This window comes from Populus alba, chromosome 7 (genome assembly GCF_005239225.2).
Source record: "Populus alba chromosome 7, ASM523922v2, whole genome shotgun sequence".
NCBI lineage: Eukaryota > Viridiplantae > Streptophyta > Magnoliopsida > Malpighiales > Salicaceae > Populus > Populus alba.
Genome location: NC_133290.1, coordinates 7011372 through 7028707, shown reverse-complemented (window position 1 = coordinate 7028707; position 17336 = coordinate 7011372). Strand labels below are relative to the sequence as shown.

The following is a 17336-nucleotide window of genomic DNA, read 5'->3' as shown; positions in this document are numbered from 1 at the left end:
TTTCCTCTCGAGTGTGTTTTCTAGCCCTCGTATATCTAATAGTGCACTTTCAAGCCCTATCTTCTTTCCCTTTGAGTGCACATTTGAGTCGTCATCCCTCTAATAATGTATTTTCTAGCTCTATCTCATTTTCTTTCGAGTGTGCTTTCTAGCCTACATCCTCTAGATAATATGTTTTCTAGCATAATCTCTTTTCATACTGGATAGTGCACTTTTTAGCCCTATCTTTTTTTTTTATGAGTGTGCTTTCTAGCCCTCGTCCTCCAAATAATGTATTCTTTAGCCCCATCTCTTTTCTTTCCAAGTGCGCTTTCTAGCCCTCATCTTACAGATAGTGTGCTTTCTAGCCCTATCTTTTTTCCTTTCGAGTGCGTTTTTTAGCCCTATCTCTTTTCTCTTTTCTCTTTTTTTTTTTTATAGTGTGCTTTTTAACCTTATCTCATTTCCTTTAAAGTGCACCTTTAAGTCATCATCCATCAGATAATGCATTTTCTAACTTTATCTTTTTTTAAGTGCACTTTCTAGCCATTGTCTACCAAATAGTGCATTTTCTAGCCCTATCCCTTCTCTTCTTAAGTGCGTTTTTAAGCCTTCAACCATCAGATATAACATTTTCTAAACCTATCTCTTTTTTAGTGCACTTTTCAGCCCTCGTCTACCATATAGTGCTTTTTCTAGCCCTATCTCTTTGAGTGCATCTTTGAGCCCTCATCTCTCTGATAGTGTGTTTTCTAGCCCTATCTCCTTTTCCTATTAGTGCGTCTTCGAGCCCTCATTTCTCATATAGTGTATTTTTTTAGCCCTATCTCTTTTTATCTTTATGCCTTCATCCTAGATAGTACGCTTTCTAGCCCTATCTTTTTTTCTTTTGAATGCGTTTTTGAGCCCTCATTTCAAACACTTTCAGAAGAATTGATCATTTCTTGATCTGGTGAATTTGTTATCTCTTATTCCTTTTTGTTCTTTACAAAGCTTATTATCTAAAGTCTCTTACAAGACTTCCTATCATAAGCATTGTAAAGAGGACACAACAATTATAATCCATTTTTTAGGTTATTCCCCTAAAATTTACCTTTTTTTCCTTTTAAGATAAAATAATAGTAGTGAGAAGACTAGTGATTTGGTAAAAACAAACTAAAAAGGATTTCAAATGTACAAAAGAATCAAACTATAATTTTTTATGGAATTAAAAGCTTAATCGTACCTCATTAAACCTAAGACTGAAGAGATAATGCGAATTCAAAGTCAAATTAAATGATTATTGGACAAATCTACATAAAAATTAAGTCTAGGGAGATAATTAGCCTTTTAATACGCTAATTTGATTTAATCATAAGCCGAATTAAAATTTTAATTATATTTAAGAATTAATTTGGGTCAAATTAAATAACTTAATTAAGTGCAAAGACTTAATTATACTTTAAATAGATCAAATTAATTTTAATAGGAATTTAATTGGTGAAAATTTAAGTTTAAGAGCCCAATTTGGGCTTAATTGAGAAGATTGAAATTTTAAAGGACCAAATCTAATTTTTATAAAGTCAATTGATTAAAATTAGGGGTTAAATTGAAGAAATTCATAGCCAATGACCTTTTTAGAAAAGGCATCGAATTCTAGGGACTTAATTTGATTGAAGACAGGAGTGAAAATGAAAGTTTGATGGATAATTGAGGGTCAATTTGCATAAATCCAAAACTAAAGATCACAATAAAAAATGCGCTAAAACTCGAGGCTGATATTGAAATTTGGCAAGGGCAAACTTGCATTAAATCAAAAGTTTGGGGTCAATTAGAGGATGCAATTAAAAATAATTAAAACTCGAAGGATTAAATTGAATTTTGGCCAAATCCCTAAATTAAAATCTTAAAGCCAAAACGGCACCGCTTTGAAAGAAAAAAAACAACAACCAGACAACAATTACTACATGCAGAATAGGTCTTTCCGACAACTAACCTATTACCACCATGATGTCACCTCAAAGTGGCCAACCCCACCAACTTTTAGCAGCCAATTTTCACATTCCTAATTGTACCTTTGAGCCACTGATTAGGATCCTTCCCAGTTAAATCAAAGACCAAGATTTGTCCCTGATAAAAATAAATTTTCCCTCTTCCACCCCGTATAAATAGGGGTGGATTTCAAGCATTGAAAAACAATAAATCATAGGCCAAAGTCGGAGACAACCCAGCCCCTTGATTCTTATTTCTGCTAATCTTCTTCAACCTCTTTCCTCTCTTCTTTCTCCACCACAGCTACATACCAGACTCCCCAGCATTCGCCAGGAACACCACTAGCAACTTTTCTTTTCTGGCCAAGCAAGCCTTCATCTTCTTTTTCTTCTTTAAACCCCCCCGGGGCTACCCCAGGTAGCCATTTGAATTCTGCATGCAAATGGCAAAATGTAATTAACAAGAGAGAGGTTAGGCCTTTTATAAACCCAATATGATCGGATTGGGCTTGGGCTTGGGCTTGGGCTTGGGCTTTAGACCCAGCCTAATGTTTTTAAAAAAGAAAGGTTAGGCCTTTTATCGGCCTAACTTGACTAAGTCAGGTTGGACCCATGTTGCCGTATGGTTAGGGTGGGTCTAACCAAGATTAAAAAAAAGATCTGTTAGGCCATCAGTTGACCCAATATAACAGAGTTTGGTCCCGATAGCTGGGCTAGGTTCAACCCATTTAATAAATAAATAATATAATAATATTAAAAGTGTGTGTGTATTAAAAAAAATTCAAGTTTTTCAAAAGGCATTTTAAAAATATTTAGGGGTCCCTAACATTTTTTCCAACTATTTTGCATAATATCATGTTGTAGACTTATACTGTAATATACAAATCTGATATTAAAAATACCTTATTTTCTCTGACTTCAAAAAAAAAATCTACATATTTTCTAGAGAGATAAAATCATTTTTGTCATGTTTTTTTTTTAATACAAAATGGATATCATAACCGGTTTATAATTATTTATTAGGGTTTGATCAAAATATAAAAAAATATCATTATAATTTACTTGTCATTCAAAATGCTAGGATTTAGCTATATCTAAGAAATAAATAAGTTTGATTCTTAAAATAGTTAGGATTTAACCCAATAAGATATAAACTTTCTCACGAATGGAGATTTACCTTGAAACTTAAATGAGACCAATAGACATAAATGTGACTTAGAATAACAATCAAACAACAATGCAATTTATCTTAGATATGATGCATTAGGGATGATGTGTCTTTCTCTTGCACAACTAGTCTTTTACTTAGACTCTTGTAGACCATTAAATTTTCTAGTAACTATGATACTAGGTGGAGACTATTGACTTCATAATCGTAATTTTATGATTAAACCCAAAATTTCCTTTTTAACAACATTCAGGAGACAGATCTATAGCTCAACGTCGTGCACATCACAACACACAACATCAAAGAAGGGTATTTTAAAAACAAGAATACAAGAATAAGTTTACACACATATCAATACCAACATAGAAAATAAAATTAAAAATAAAAATAATAAATGAATACTCACAACTAATATTTACAATAAAAAACAACATTAAGGTTTTACAAATATTTAAAATTATAAATCTAAAAAAAAAAAAGCAATGTTATTACCGTTGGTGACTTTGCTTCTTCATGGCAATCAGCTAGATACTTGGAATAGTAGCTCGAAAAAGTATTGTCGAGGCCACCCTCAAACCCATATGTCTGTATTCTTTAAAGGAAAAAAAAATACTTTTATTATTATTATTATTATTATTATTATTTAAAAAATAAAAAGTATTGTATTAATTGCTTTCATTATTCATTAGGCAACAATCTCCAAAAAAAAAACCTATAAATAATTCATTTATCTTGGGATGGCTTGTGAATAATAAAAAATAATTAACACATCATAAAATTATGAGAAAATATGTGATATTTTGAATACAATAAAATTATATATTAAATAATTTTATTATTCACCAATCAACATTCAAGTACAACACCCAATAACAATTCATTTATCTCATATGGATTTATGAATAATAAAATTATTAATACATGAAAACTTGTAAGAAAAAGTATTTTAAATACAATGATGTAATGTATTAATCAATTTCATTGCTCATCAGTCAACACTCTAGGACAATGCCTGGTAATAGTTCATTTATCCTTTGTGGATTTGTAAATAATAAAACTATTACTACACAATAATATTGAGAGGAAAAAAAAATTTAAATACAATAATATAATATATTAATCGGTTTCATTACCTAACAATCAACACCCGAGGACAATGCTTAATGATGATTTCTTTATTCTCTTTGGGTTTATGAATAATAAAACCATTAATAGACAACATCATAAGAAAAAATATCTTGAAGACATTTTAAGTACAATATACTGTTTTAAGTAATTTCATTACCCATCAATTAACACTTAAAAAAAACATATAATGACGGTTCATTTATCATATATAGATTTATGAATAATAAAACTATTAATACACAATACATTATATATTAACACACAACATAACAAGTTATAAACAACATAAAACTTACATTGAGATCTAATATTTACACCTCGAGAATAAACATATGGCAACTCATCTTCCTCACCTCATTACAAGTATTGATAGCAACCTTATTTATATTGAAAAATAATTCTTTGATGGCTTTATACCTTCAGGATTTTCACACAATGTACAGACCCAACACTTCAAATATTTTTTATGAAAATATAAAAAATATATTATAATAATAAAATAAGCAAGGAAAAGTCTTTTTTTACCCCTGGAATATGCTGGACACTGACTAGCATTGTGATGCCGCATGGTGTGCACACGTTGCCGGGTGGATGTGGATATGGCAAGTGGATTCACCTCCGGTGAAGGTAGGCCTGCATGACAATCTAGATTGGATGCGCCTCTTTATCCTTTTTTTCTATATCGACAGTGAACCTCACCGCCGCCACCTAGGGGAGGATATCAAACCATGGAAAGGTCCAAAATCTCTTCTTGTTGGTTTTCTCTCTCTTCATGGGTGCTTGGCTGTCACCATTGTTGTTGTCGTCAAGTGGCTAGTGCATGTAGCTGTTCTTGGTGGGGGGGTGTCGTTACCGAGAGATAAGAGGAGTGGTTGGGCAGAGAAAAGCAGAGATGGACTATTTTAGTTGGTGTGGAGGAGATAGGGGTTGCGATGGTCACTGTCATAGTAAAGGCATGTGGTTGTGGTGATTGAAAATTGTGAGGGATGAGAACGAGGAAACAGAGAGCTTTATTTATACCCCTTCGTTTTTTATTCCTTCTTATCTTCTCTTCTATTATATTCAACTCTTTTTCTTTTTCTTTTTCTTTTTCTTTTTCTTTACTTTTTATTTATTTTTTATTTTTTATTCTTTTTTAACTTTTAGTTACTTAGAAGGTGGATCAATACTCCATGTTTGTTTTGTCTTCTTTCTTTCCTTGATTATTATTTCACTTATTATTTATTTTATTTTATTTTATTCTTTTTTAAAATTTTAATTTCAATCTTTTGATTTTTTTTAAAAAATAAATTATCCCTTGAAATAAAATAATTCAAAATTATGAAATAGCTAGAAATTGACCAAATTGAATCAAAAAATTCATTTTAAAAAAAAAATTTCAATTTTTTTTTTTTTTGAAAACATGTTCGGAGATAAAAACACTAGTTACGATTTTGTGGAGCCATGACTATTTTGTTTTTTAGTGTTAACAATTACATGTAATTTCAAGCTGACTGTTTTGACTACAAATTGAATTACAGCAATGCAACCACGTTAAGTTGAAGTTTAGGTAATGCTTACGTTTAAAAAAAATTTAAAAAAAAATTTAATTTTTTTTATTTATTAATATCAAAAATAATTTTTAAAAAAAATAAAAACAACATTATTTTAATATATTTTAAAATAAAAAACACTTTAAAAAACTACCTCTACTCCACTCTCCAACACACTTTAAAAGGCGTTCTCTTTGCATCCATGTGTTTCAAGTCCTCTGTATCGAACAGAATAATGGGCAAGATCTATAACGCAGAAACAATCTTTTCTTTTGTTTTTTTTCCCCCAACAGCACTGAAACACAATAAGCGGCTTTAAGTAAATTTTGTACACAGGCAAGCCTGGAAAGATGCTCGAGAAATAACTCTATGCATAAACAGCTGAAGTTATTCCTCTGCAAATCAAATTTGACTGCCATCTGATATATTGCTGGCAACTGAAACTGCATGCTTAAAATATCTTGCTGTAAAAGTTTGATCACTCTACTTCTATCTGTTTAGATTGACAGCACCAGGAGAAACATGTAAAGCCCCTAGAAATGAGATAAATTATAAACGCTACATATGCACCTGTAAAACCGCATAGTACAGTGGTAAACGCTACTCCGGCCACTTCATTGACGAAAAAGTCGAGCAAAAGGTAACCATTGATTACTATCACCAGGGCAGCCACAAGCCAAGATACCATCTGCAAAGGGCAAAAGAAGGTTCGAACAATGCATCACTTCCTTGTAATAATAAATAGGTTACATAAAACAGACCCCCCAATAACAAGAACAGCAACTTAACAGCAGCATATGATTCCCTAGTGTCTGGCATAAATTAAGGTAACAGTCCCATATTTTTTCATTCTCAGCATCCTTAAACGGATTCCCATGAACGAACCATTTCATGATATAGTCAACAAGATACGATCACTAATACATGTCACTGCATGTAACATGGTTGATGCCACACTTCATGTGAGTTGCATGCATCTTAGATGATGTTTGGGGCAAAAGGGGATACAGAATACCCTCATTAGCAAATGACAGAAATTAATCCTATCACCCATATGATTCTCAGCTCTAGGCATGCATGAAACTAGTTTTCCTCAGAGAGGTGTCACTTAACACCTTCACCCATGACTATATGCATCTTTTCACTTGCAATAAAGCTAGATCAGCTACATGTAAAAATCTTGTAATAATTCAATTTTTTACCCAAGATTCATCCATCACATGCATAATTTCAGACATGTTTACACATTAACAAAATGTCACATGATTTTGACTTTATGATGCATTGGACTATTGAAGAACAACACAAGTTGAGAGATTTGGTTATATGGAGCTTCCAAAAAATTGAAAAAGGCAAATGGTTCCTTGATTTAGTCAACTGTCACCAATTTAAAGGGCTATCTTGAGCTTCAAGACAAATACCGCAGAATAACAGACTAGTCAACATACCTTAAGAATGGGACCGATTTTGAAAGTGCCCATGATTTGCTCCTTGGATACCAAGCAGAGAAGAGGGATGAGTGCAAAAGGAATCTGTATTGACTGCAGCACATTTAGCCATTCATTCAGAACATCTAGTGAGTCTTCAGAGGTATCAAAAACAAGTGCAACAATCATAGTTGGGATGATAGCACAGCTTCGAGTGATCAATGCCCTTAACCATTTCTTTAACCTCAAGTTCAGGAAACCTCCCATGATAAACTGTCCTGCATAAGTGCCAGTAATGGTGCTGCTTTGGCCAGCTGCTAATAATCCAATACCCCAGATGTATAAAATTGGGAAAAATCCACCCCCGTATTTGTCTTGAAGATATTGCCCTGCATTTACAAGGCCAATACTATTGGCCAGTTCTGTCCCATAGAAACCTTTAGCAAAAACAGTCGTCACAAACAAATTGATTACGAATGATATTACAAGGGCAGTGGTTGACTCTATGGAGTAGTATCTGAGAGCTTCTTGAACCCGGCCTTTCTTATTGTGGTCGATCTCCCTTGACTGCACAAGAGCAGAATGCAAGAACACATTGTGAGGCATGATAATGCAACCCACAACTCCAACAGCCTGTTGTATTGTTCTGGAGCTAAGTTTGGGAATTAAGATACCTACACCAACAGAGAATCCAATTAACTCTCTCCAAGATACAAGGTAGCATTACAGTCGGACAAATGGAAAGAAACCAAGGAAACTGGAATCTTAAATTGAAATCTTAAGTTAAGCATGACATTACTCACCCAGAAAAAGTTCGGAGGCACTGGGTTTTGCATCTGCAAACATCCATCCAAATGTAACTGCCATTATTCCAATAAGGACCGCAAATACAGCCTCCAATTTTCTCACACCGTAGTTCTCTAGAAATAGGAAGATGAAGCTGTATTGACACAAGAAATGAATAGCATCACCACAGTGAACTATACTTTTCTAAAAGAAAATTAACGTATACTCTGTTTAATGGATACAGAACTGAAAACAGGAGGGAAAGTCTCTCCAGTTTCCAGGAAACAAACAAAAGATCAATAATTTATGGCTTCTGTGCAGTAATTTACATATATCCAACACCGGGCGACAACAGTAATTGATTAATTACTTATCCTTTTAATTTACTGATAGCTTACCTGATTTACTTAGTCTCCAACAACAACATAATTCATGAAAAATCACAGATAAAGTACTTGAAAATTGAAGCCTTCAAATTAAAAAGCCAAAAAAAATTCAACAGACAAAAATCCGAAAACCGAGAAACAATTACTAAAAGATAACACAATAGAATAAAGCCTTACAATCTTAAAAATGGAAAAAATCTTATATTCAAAAACCAAATTATCCAAAAAAAATTAGAAACTCTAAATCAAACGTCCTCAGCTTGATAAACAAAATCCCCTCAAAACACCATCAACTTAAACCCAAAACAACACAAAAAAAGAGCCAAAACCAACCAATCCAAACAAAAGGGTATTCAAAACAAGGAATTACCAATCACAAGCAGTAATAGTAACACCAGCCCACAGAGGCAAAAACCCATTACTCAAGATCTTAAGAGCAATAGCACTTCCAATAACCTCTTGTATATCAGCACCAATCAAAGCCAACTCAGCCATAATCCACAAAACCATTGACGCCCAGGTTGGATACTCTTCTCTACACAGCTCAGCTAAATGCCTCCCTGTAGCCACTCCAAGCCTCGCTGAAAGCAACTGCACCAACAAACCCATAGCAGTAGCCCATAAAAGAAGCCAAAGCAAAGAGTAGCCTGCGATAGCACCAGCCTGAAGATCCCCTTCCAAATTCCCAGGATCCAAAAACGCAATGGACATTAAAAACCCAGGACCAGTAAACAACCATAACTTTTTCCATGAAAACGGTGGCAACACCGTTGAGCCACCGCTTTCCGTGTCAGAATCAACCCCAATTATGAGCACTTTCTCATCAGAATCATAAGCTCTTTCTTCTTCTTCTTGCAATAAAGGTTGTTGGTTTTCTTCTACAGGCATGATTCTGTTAGTTACAACAAGAAGTCTACTGTTAATGTCTGTGTTTCAAGATGGTTTGGTTTCTGTTCTTTTAAGATGGAGGATAAACTGAGGGAGATATCTAAAACTACCGGTCCTTTCTTCTCTCTCTTCCACTTTCATAATTTCATTCCTTTTTACTTTTAATCAGAGAAAAAGGAATTGGAGTGTGACACGTGGAAAAGCATATTAGCGCCACTAGGAATGGTTTTAGGGGTGTTAACGTCATTCAGTGGGTGTTTGGCCATTTGGTACATGCTCTGCCGCTAAAAAATAAAAAGAAAAAAAAAACAATTATTTACGCTGGTTTTTCCGAACTTTTTTTATATAAAAATATTTTAAATATAAATTAAAAAATTTATATACACACGTAATTAATTAAATAAATAAATATTTGTATTAATAAATAAAATAATAGTTATTAATAATAAATAAATCAATCAAAAAATATATATAGATAAAGATAGTTAACCTCATAATACAAGTTTTTAATCCAATTGTATTTAATGATTTTATTTATCAAAATTAAAATTTTATTTTATTAAAAAAATAATAAAAATAAACATATAAAATTGATTAGATGAAATAAAAGGAAAAAAATATTATCTATAATTATACATATTAGAAATATTATCAAAAAATAAATATCATCTATTTATATAAAATATAAAAAGAATAAATTATAGATGAATTAGAATAATTTTGTTTTAAAAAATTAAATGCATACAATATAATTAAAAAAATAATTATTATTTTAAATATTTTAAATAAACAAAAAATAATAATAAATATTAAGTGTTGTTAAGCCAAGCCAGGACTAGCAGCATCTAGCACATTTCATAAGAGCCGGGATGCTTAGAGTTTTAATTTTTTCTTGCTGGTAGATGGGGTGCCCCTAATGTTTTTTTTTTTTTTTTAAAAAAAAAAAAAAAGTGTTAGATGACACGTCAATATGCATTTGACGGAATCTAATAGAAATAATTGATTAAAAACATTTAAAAGTTCACATACTCAAATAGCATAAATAAACATTGATACACTTAAATAGAAAAAAAAAATTAAAAGTTTATGCACCAAAAAATATCACCATTTCTTCTTTATCTTGTATTGTTAAATTTACACTGTTTTTTTATCACGTATTTGCTCTACATTAGAAAGTACTTTTTAAAATACATTAGAATTTAAGAAAGTATTGTAGTATTTTTTTTAAAATATATTTTTAGATGATTTTAAAAAAAATTTAAATAATATTTTCCAAAAAGTTTTGGAAAACTAATACATACCCAAAGCTTTTTAAAATAATAGCACATTTTAATGAGTTGTGTTATTAGGAATTGTTATAGAATAATATAAATCATATCTTGAAAACTCATCTAAAATGTTAAGTTATTAGATTAATATGGTTCTTTGATATGGTATCAGAGTTTTGATGACTAAGTGGTCACGAGTTTGAATCTTACCATCCCTATTTATTTGATAAAAATTAAACACAAGATAATGTAAACTTATACAAGTTTTAAACCCAAAAAGCTTTCACTTTAGAGGATTTGTTATAAAATAATATAAATTATATCTTGAGACCTCATCCTTATCTTGACATAACTCAATTTGTTTTTGCAATATACAAGGTTTTTTTAAAATCTTTAATTATGTCATTAAAATTAATGATGTATCAAATAAACATGACCATCTTCATCTTTCCTAAACAAAAATGTTTCTTTACATGTTAATGATTTATAGATAAAAGAAAATGTTTTTATATATTATTTGTTCTTACTATTTATCTATTTTTTAATCAGTTTAATATTAAATAAAAATGAACTAAATTTTATCTCTACCTTTCCTAAACAAAATTATTTCGTCACACATTAATGATGTACTAGGTAAACAAATTATTTTATATGTTTTTCTTCTTAATATTTGTATATATTTTAAATCAGCTCTCCGTAATTATTTTTTTTCAAAACTTTTTAGTTATCAAAACAATTTATTTCTTAACGTTATTTTATTCCCAAAATCTTATTTATAATTATTACTTAACTTACTAAGTTAAGTATTGAAATTTAAATTGACTACAAAATCTTATTGAGTTTTAATTTAATTACAACTAATTATTTTTATTGATAATTATCATAATTATTAATTAAACTAATAAGTTAATAATTCTATTGAAATTTAAATGGATTAATATTGAGAATAAAATGACATTAATAAACTAGTTGTTTTGATTCATAGATGATGAGTATTATTTAAAATTTTAATTTAAACTAAAAAAAACTTTAATAGGTTACCGAGGAAAATAATATAAATTATATGTTAAGACTTTCATCTAATAATTTAAGTTTTTGAGCCAAAATAGTTTTTTGACATGATATTAAAATATTAATGGTCAAACGGTCACGAGTATGAATTTTCTCATCTTTATTTTAATTAACAAAATTAAATAAAAGATTATATAGATTTTTGCAAATTTCAATTTTAAATAGCTCTCATTTAAAAATGTGTGTTAAAGAATAATATAAATTATATATTAAGTATTGTTTTTTTCAATAACTCAATTGAATAATGCAATCTATTAAATATGATATTTTGTTTTTTGAGAGATCTATTTTGAAAAAAATTCATTTTTGTATACCTATACAAAAAAAAAGTAAAAAATCACTTTAAAAAAATATTAAATTAATATTTGTTAATCTAAATGCACCTTTTACATGAATATGTGAAACTACAATTTTCAAAACATTAGAGCGGGGCAAGGCAACACTACGCATGGAATTTTGAGATTTTTCAGGGCCTTTTGTTTATTTATTCTTACAGTCATTGTCTATTCTTCAACTTTCAAGATTCTGTTTACATTGTAAGAGATGTAAATTTAACCAACCAAAACATAAATTTATTGCAATGAAATTGTAGGTCTAGAAAAAAAGAAGGGATTTCAAACCAAAAACATATCTAAGAATGCTTAAAGATTATAGATAAATTTGATTTTTGGTTGTTTTAAAAGCAAAACAGAAAGACTAGGTGGATTTTTTAGAGAGATTATGAGGGAGGGTGTTCGATTTTTAGAGAAAAAAGTTGTTTTGTTTGTGTGTTTTTTTAATGTAGACTATGTATAAATTTTATTTCATATTGTACTTTAAAAACACGATATCTTAAGTTGTTTTAATAACAATATTTAGTAAATGTTGTGATTTAAACTGTTTTATTTAATAATTTTTTTTTGAAACAGTACTATTTTACTAATTTTTTACATTTACTATGTTATTTTTTTAAAAAAAAAAAACCCTGTCAAAGGTGTAAATTCATCATATGGTTTGACAAGTTTAAGAAAATTTATTAGGAGGTGCTTGGCGGTTCAATTACATATTTGATTTTTTAATTTTTTTTTATCATTTTTTATATCTTGATATCATAAAAAAAAATAAAGTTTTAAAATAAAAAATAAAGGTGGTCGACACAATGTTTTTTTAAAAAAATTATTTTTAGTATTTTTGTATTATTTTAATATGTTAATGTCAAAAATAAATTTTAAAAAATAAAAATAATATTATTTTATATATTTTTAAATAAAAATTATTTTAAAAAATAATTACCATAAAATATAAAACACTTCGCTTGTGTGAGTAGCTAATAATTCAAATTGTGAGAGGGTGTCGTTCTCAAAATTAAAATACAAGGATTGATGAAAGATAGTACGGAAAGAAAGTGGTTCTAGCTGTAGACTGACCCGAATTCCACCACCCTCGTAAAATGAAAAAGATTCCATTCATGTTATGCTGGAAAGAACTAAAAGATATCGCTTAGGTGCCAACTCACCACATTCATTGAAGAGGTGATTTTTTTTTTAATTTCTTTTTTTTTTATATTTATATTTATATTTATTTTATCTTTTTTTTCTTTCTTCACTAAATTAATTTTGAATTAATCATTATAAAATATTTTAATTTGTTTTTTATAAAGTTATCACAATTTCAAACAAACATCTTGATATTTAGTTTGTACTGGCATTTAACTAATATTTATTTTTTTTATTGTATAATCAAGTAAAAATAGTTAAAAAAAAATAAAGTTTTTAAACTTAGTAGAGTTTATAAACCAAATCATAAATTTGATAGGTTAAACTATAAAATTTATATCGATTTAATATGTTGTCGTTTCAATATTAAAATAAAACAGCATCTTGATTTTTTTAAAAAAGTTAAACCACATTTTTTACCTAGTTATCTAGATTATTTTGATACATGTTAAGTCAACTAGGTCACATCAATATAATTTTCACATGGTCTAATTTTAAACTTGAGATAAGCAAAGTCTAGTGGAGAGATTTTAAAATTAAACTACTAAACCAAATTTAATAATAATACCAATCATGAATCATGCAAGAATGTAGATAAAAATCTTATTTTTTTCCTCTATGAAAATCATGCAAGAAGTTTTTGTGGTAACAATTTTCTTGTATGAAAAAAAGATAAAAAAATAGATAGATTATTGATTTTATAATAAAAAAATTATAAACAAGCTGATCTAAATACTTATATTAATAATAATAATAATAAATCATAAGCAAGTAACACTAGAAGATCATAAACATGATTGTATTTCTCATTTCTGCTATTTTCTTTCAATTTTTGGGGAAGCAATAATTGACAAAAGTATAACTTTGACAAGAAGTATAATCAATTTCAAATCAATAGTTTTATAACCATGTAGAGATAAAATTAAGCAAAGCACTTGATCCAAAATTTTGAGACTCTAAATGCCTATCCTATTATTTAATTGAATTGATTGATTGATTATATTTTGTCACGTTATACACTATTACAAAAGAATACTATTTTAGATTTGATTTGAAGAAGTAAAAGGAGGAATCTTCCTATGAAAACCAAACTCAGCTCAAATTCCAAATTCATGACAAAAGTTGGAGTCTGAAATAAAACACCGAACGAAAGCACTTACCGAAAGCACATCAGGCTAGACTTATCTTTGAAATTATTTTTTTAACATTAGTATATTAAAATAAAAAAAATAATTTAAAAAAATAAAAAAAATAATTAATTTAAAAATATTTTTTAAAACATAAATACAAAGGAATCTCTGATTAACCCGAATTAAGCACAGTAGGACCACCTTTGGAGTCCACTGTCTGTCCATTTCTGTCATTTTACTGAAAGTGATCAGAATTGAAGCAAAGTGGCAAGACGACGTGGCAACAACTATAAGGAGAGAGGTAAGGGGACCAAGGAGAAAGCACGAGGAAAGACGAATCTGATGGTGCCATTTCGTGGGGGCAACGAGTGAACTGACGATGTGGTCGTGGTTTACACGAGACATTGCGTGTCCCTTTGACGACAAAAGTAGTGTCAGAATAAAAAAAATATACTCTGTCCGGTTGCAGGCATGGCATTTAACTTTGCTTTACTTTGTTCAATGCAAGCTAAAAAAAAATTATGTTTCTTTAGTCAGGCCTCCCTTTTTTTTTTTTTTTTTATTCATTTGTTTTTTTTTTTTTTTTTTTTTTTTGATAAAAGTATGTATTTTTGTGTATCAAAAATATAATTTTTCAAAATATAAACTTATCATGATCTTTTTAAATATAATAATTAATTTGAGAAAGTGATATAAATAATTATAAAAAATAAATATTTCATTTTTATTGAATATTTATGAACAAATGTTTTGATATACCACTTTTCATGATTAATAATTTCATTCAAAGATAATTTTATTATAAAATTAAATAAATAAATAAATAAAAAATTGCAAAATCTAAAAAAGACAAGATGTTGTAGGCATAGTTTTAAGATTCGGCTTGGTGGCCAGCCCGGGTTCAGGGTTTTGACCGGGTCGGCCGGGTCAAATTTTTTTTTAAAAAATCAAAACGACATCATTTTAGTAAAAAAATAAAATAAAAATCAACGAGTTTGTGGCCGGATCTTGACCCGGTGGCCGGGTCAACCCGTCGGGTCAGCCGGGTCACACTGGATTTTTCCTTCCTTCATTTTTTCTTCAACCCGGCCCGATTCCAACCCCGGGTCGACCAGGTCGACTCACTGAGCCGGGCCGGGTTTCAAAACTATGGTTGTAGGGCATGTGTCATCAGACTTGTGCATTTGGCCTCTTAAACGAACCTATGAGCCTTTTCTTAAATTGTGTTTGAAAATGTGATTGCGATTGCTTTTCAAATAACTTTTCGTATCAAAATATATATCAATGATGTTTTTTTATTTTTTAAAAAATTATTTTTAACATCAGCATATCAAAATAATTTAAAAACACTAAAAACTAAAAAAATAAAAATTTTTTAAATTTTTTTCAAAAATATTTTTAAAACACAAGAAACAAGCAGTTATAATTAATATAATAATTATGAAGGGTTTCTTTTTTAATGGCGCTCTTTACACATGCTGAGTTAAAGTTGATCCGAATATTGAATATTGAACTAGTAGTTTATTCATTCATCCGAATCAAACTTTTAGACATTCATTATCTATGAAAAAAAAATCTTACCAAAGAGCATCATATGAAACTAGTAAAAAGAAAAAAAGAAACAAAGAAGAGTTTCTATAGCATAATTGAATACTTAGAAGTATTTATATAATATTTTAAAAAATAATTTTAACAAATCCTTTAGATTACCTAAACATAGAACTATATTGATAAATATATTGGATATGTTAATAAGATAAATTGAAGAGAAAAGTTTAAAGGAAAGCTAGTGTTAGATATTAGCCTAAGAATATATTCCTAGAAAGCTTCATTGGCTAAGCAAGTTAGAAAAAGAATTATATAATTCAAATATTTTAGACTTTGCTTTTGACATTTTCAAGATACATGCGAAAAATCTATAGTTCAATGACCAAAGTGTAGTGAAGACATGACACATGGCATGTATATGACAATATTCAATCACTATATCATCTCTTATGTTATAATAACTTGTATAATAAGAGTAAAAATAAATGGGTGGTCGCTGTTGAAACCACAAAAATTAATTCTAATTTTTATCTTTATTTTTTAAGAAGTTAATTTTTGCAACACGGTAGTCAAAGCTTGGTGGAACCAAGAAAAATTATTCTAATTTTTTTTTTACAAGAAACTAAAATAAAGATTAGGGATTAATAAGGAAACCAAAAAAAATTAAACTTCTGAAAAAAAATATAAAAGATAATTCAGTATTTATATGATCAGTTCAAAGAGATTGTCCATTCAACAAATTAGATTGATCATCGAAGTAAAATAAATATTCTTTTAATTCAAGCAAATACTTAAATTCCTTTAAGCAAGGAGGACAAAAAAAATTAAATTAACTATAAAAATCCACTAATTCATTCCTTAACATCAATTGAATTAAACGTTGAAAACAAATTTTTATATTCGGTGATGAAAGCTTTAAAAGTGAAAACCGATAAAGTATTACAAGTTATCGTTAAAAAGCTTAACGATTTTTTCTTATCTTATTGTTTTAACCTGAAAGTTAAGTCAACTTAATTCATTTATTTTGCTTCCTTCTATATCAAAATCAACAATTACAAATTGAAAAATTCATAAAAAGAAAAGCATATTTATTGCAGAAACCATTCAAAAAGCTTAAATGAAAACAATACATCATGTACCAAATTAGGCAAAATAAGTATTTAAATGTCCATAGATAAAGTTGGAAATATCTTTTCTCACAACCTAAAACAATAATGGAACAAAATTACTCTGAACCGAAAGCCAAATTTTAGTTTACAGCAACTGGAAAATTGGCAAAAATAGAGAGAAACAGAGCAATGTAGAAAAAAAAAAAGAGATGTTATTTCTACCGTGATTTGCTTCCTTTATTCCCTCCCTTAGCGACTGTCTTTCGTTAAGATTCTTCTTCTGACTATGTAAATATTCGTATAAAATTGTGTAGATGCGTAGAACAAAATCAATAGCTCATCGCTCATATATGGTTGCAGTGAGGATGACATGTCCTTAGGTGCCGATAAAAAAAGAGGCACCTGCGCCGACTCATAATGCTGCCTCTTCAGCGCGGTTTCACAGTGCAGAGGTGGTGTGCCTTCACAAGG

The 17336-nt window shown here is 29.3% G+C and overlaps 2 protein-coding genes across 2 annotated transcripts in view; one reads left to right on the top strand and one right to left on the bottom strand.

The window, feature by feature from the left end:
* Positions 1 to 10040, top strand: part of LOC118047820 (uncharacterized) — a 78602-nt gene extending 68562 nt beyond the window's left edge. The window contains exon 3 of the transcript XR_012170283.1: positions 10028 to 10040. The gene's annotated coding sequence lies outside the window, so the exon portion shown is untranslated. The remainder of the gene's footprint in view (positions 1 to 10027) is intronic.
* On the bottom strand, positions 6027 to 9409 carry LOC118047809 (metal transporter Nramp3.2). The gene is made up of 4 exons (XM_035057190.2): positions 8747 to 9409; positions 8008 to 8144; positions 7226 to 7878; positions 6027 to 6465 (listed from the first exon to the last, which is right to left on the bottom strand). The coding sequence occupies exons 1-4, from the start codon at positions 9262 to 9264 to the stop codon at positions 6256 to 6258; spliced, it is 1518 nt and encodes a 505-aa protein (XP_034913081.1). The 5' UTR covers positions 9265 to 9409; the 3' UTR covers positions 6027 to 6255.
* Positions 10041 to 17336: the final 7296 nt, after the last annotated feature.

Coding starts and splice junctions, on each gene's coding strand:
- LOC118047809 (XM_035057190.2), bottom strand. CDS start 9,264: ATGCCTGTAGAAGAAAACCAACAACCTTTATTGCAAGAAGAAGAAGAA. Junction 8,145..8,746: donor ACTATTACTGCTTGTGATTG/GTAATTCCTTGT, acceptor GTGTCAATACAG/CTTCATCTTCCTATTTCTAG. Junction 6,466..7,225: donor AAATCGGTCCCATTCTTAAG/GTATGTTGACTA, acceptor TGCCCTTTGCAG/ATGGTATCTTGGCTTGTGGC.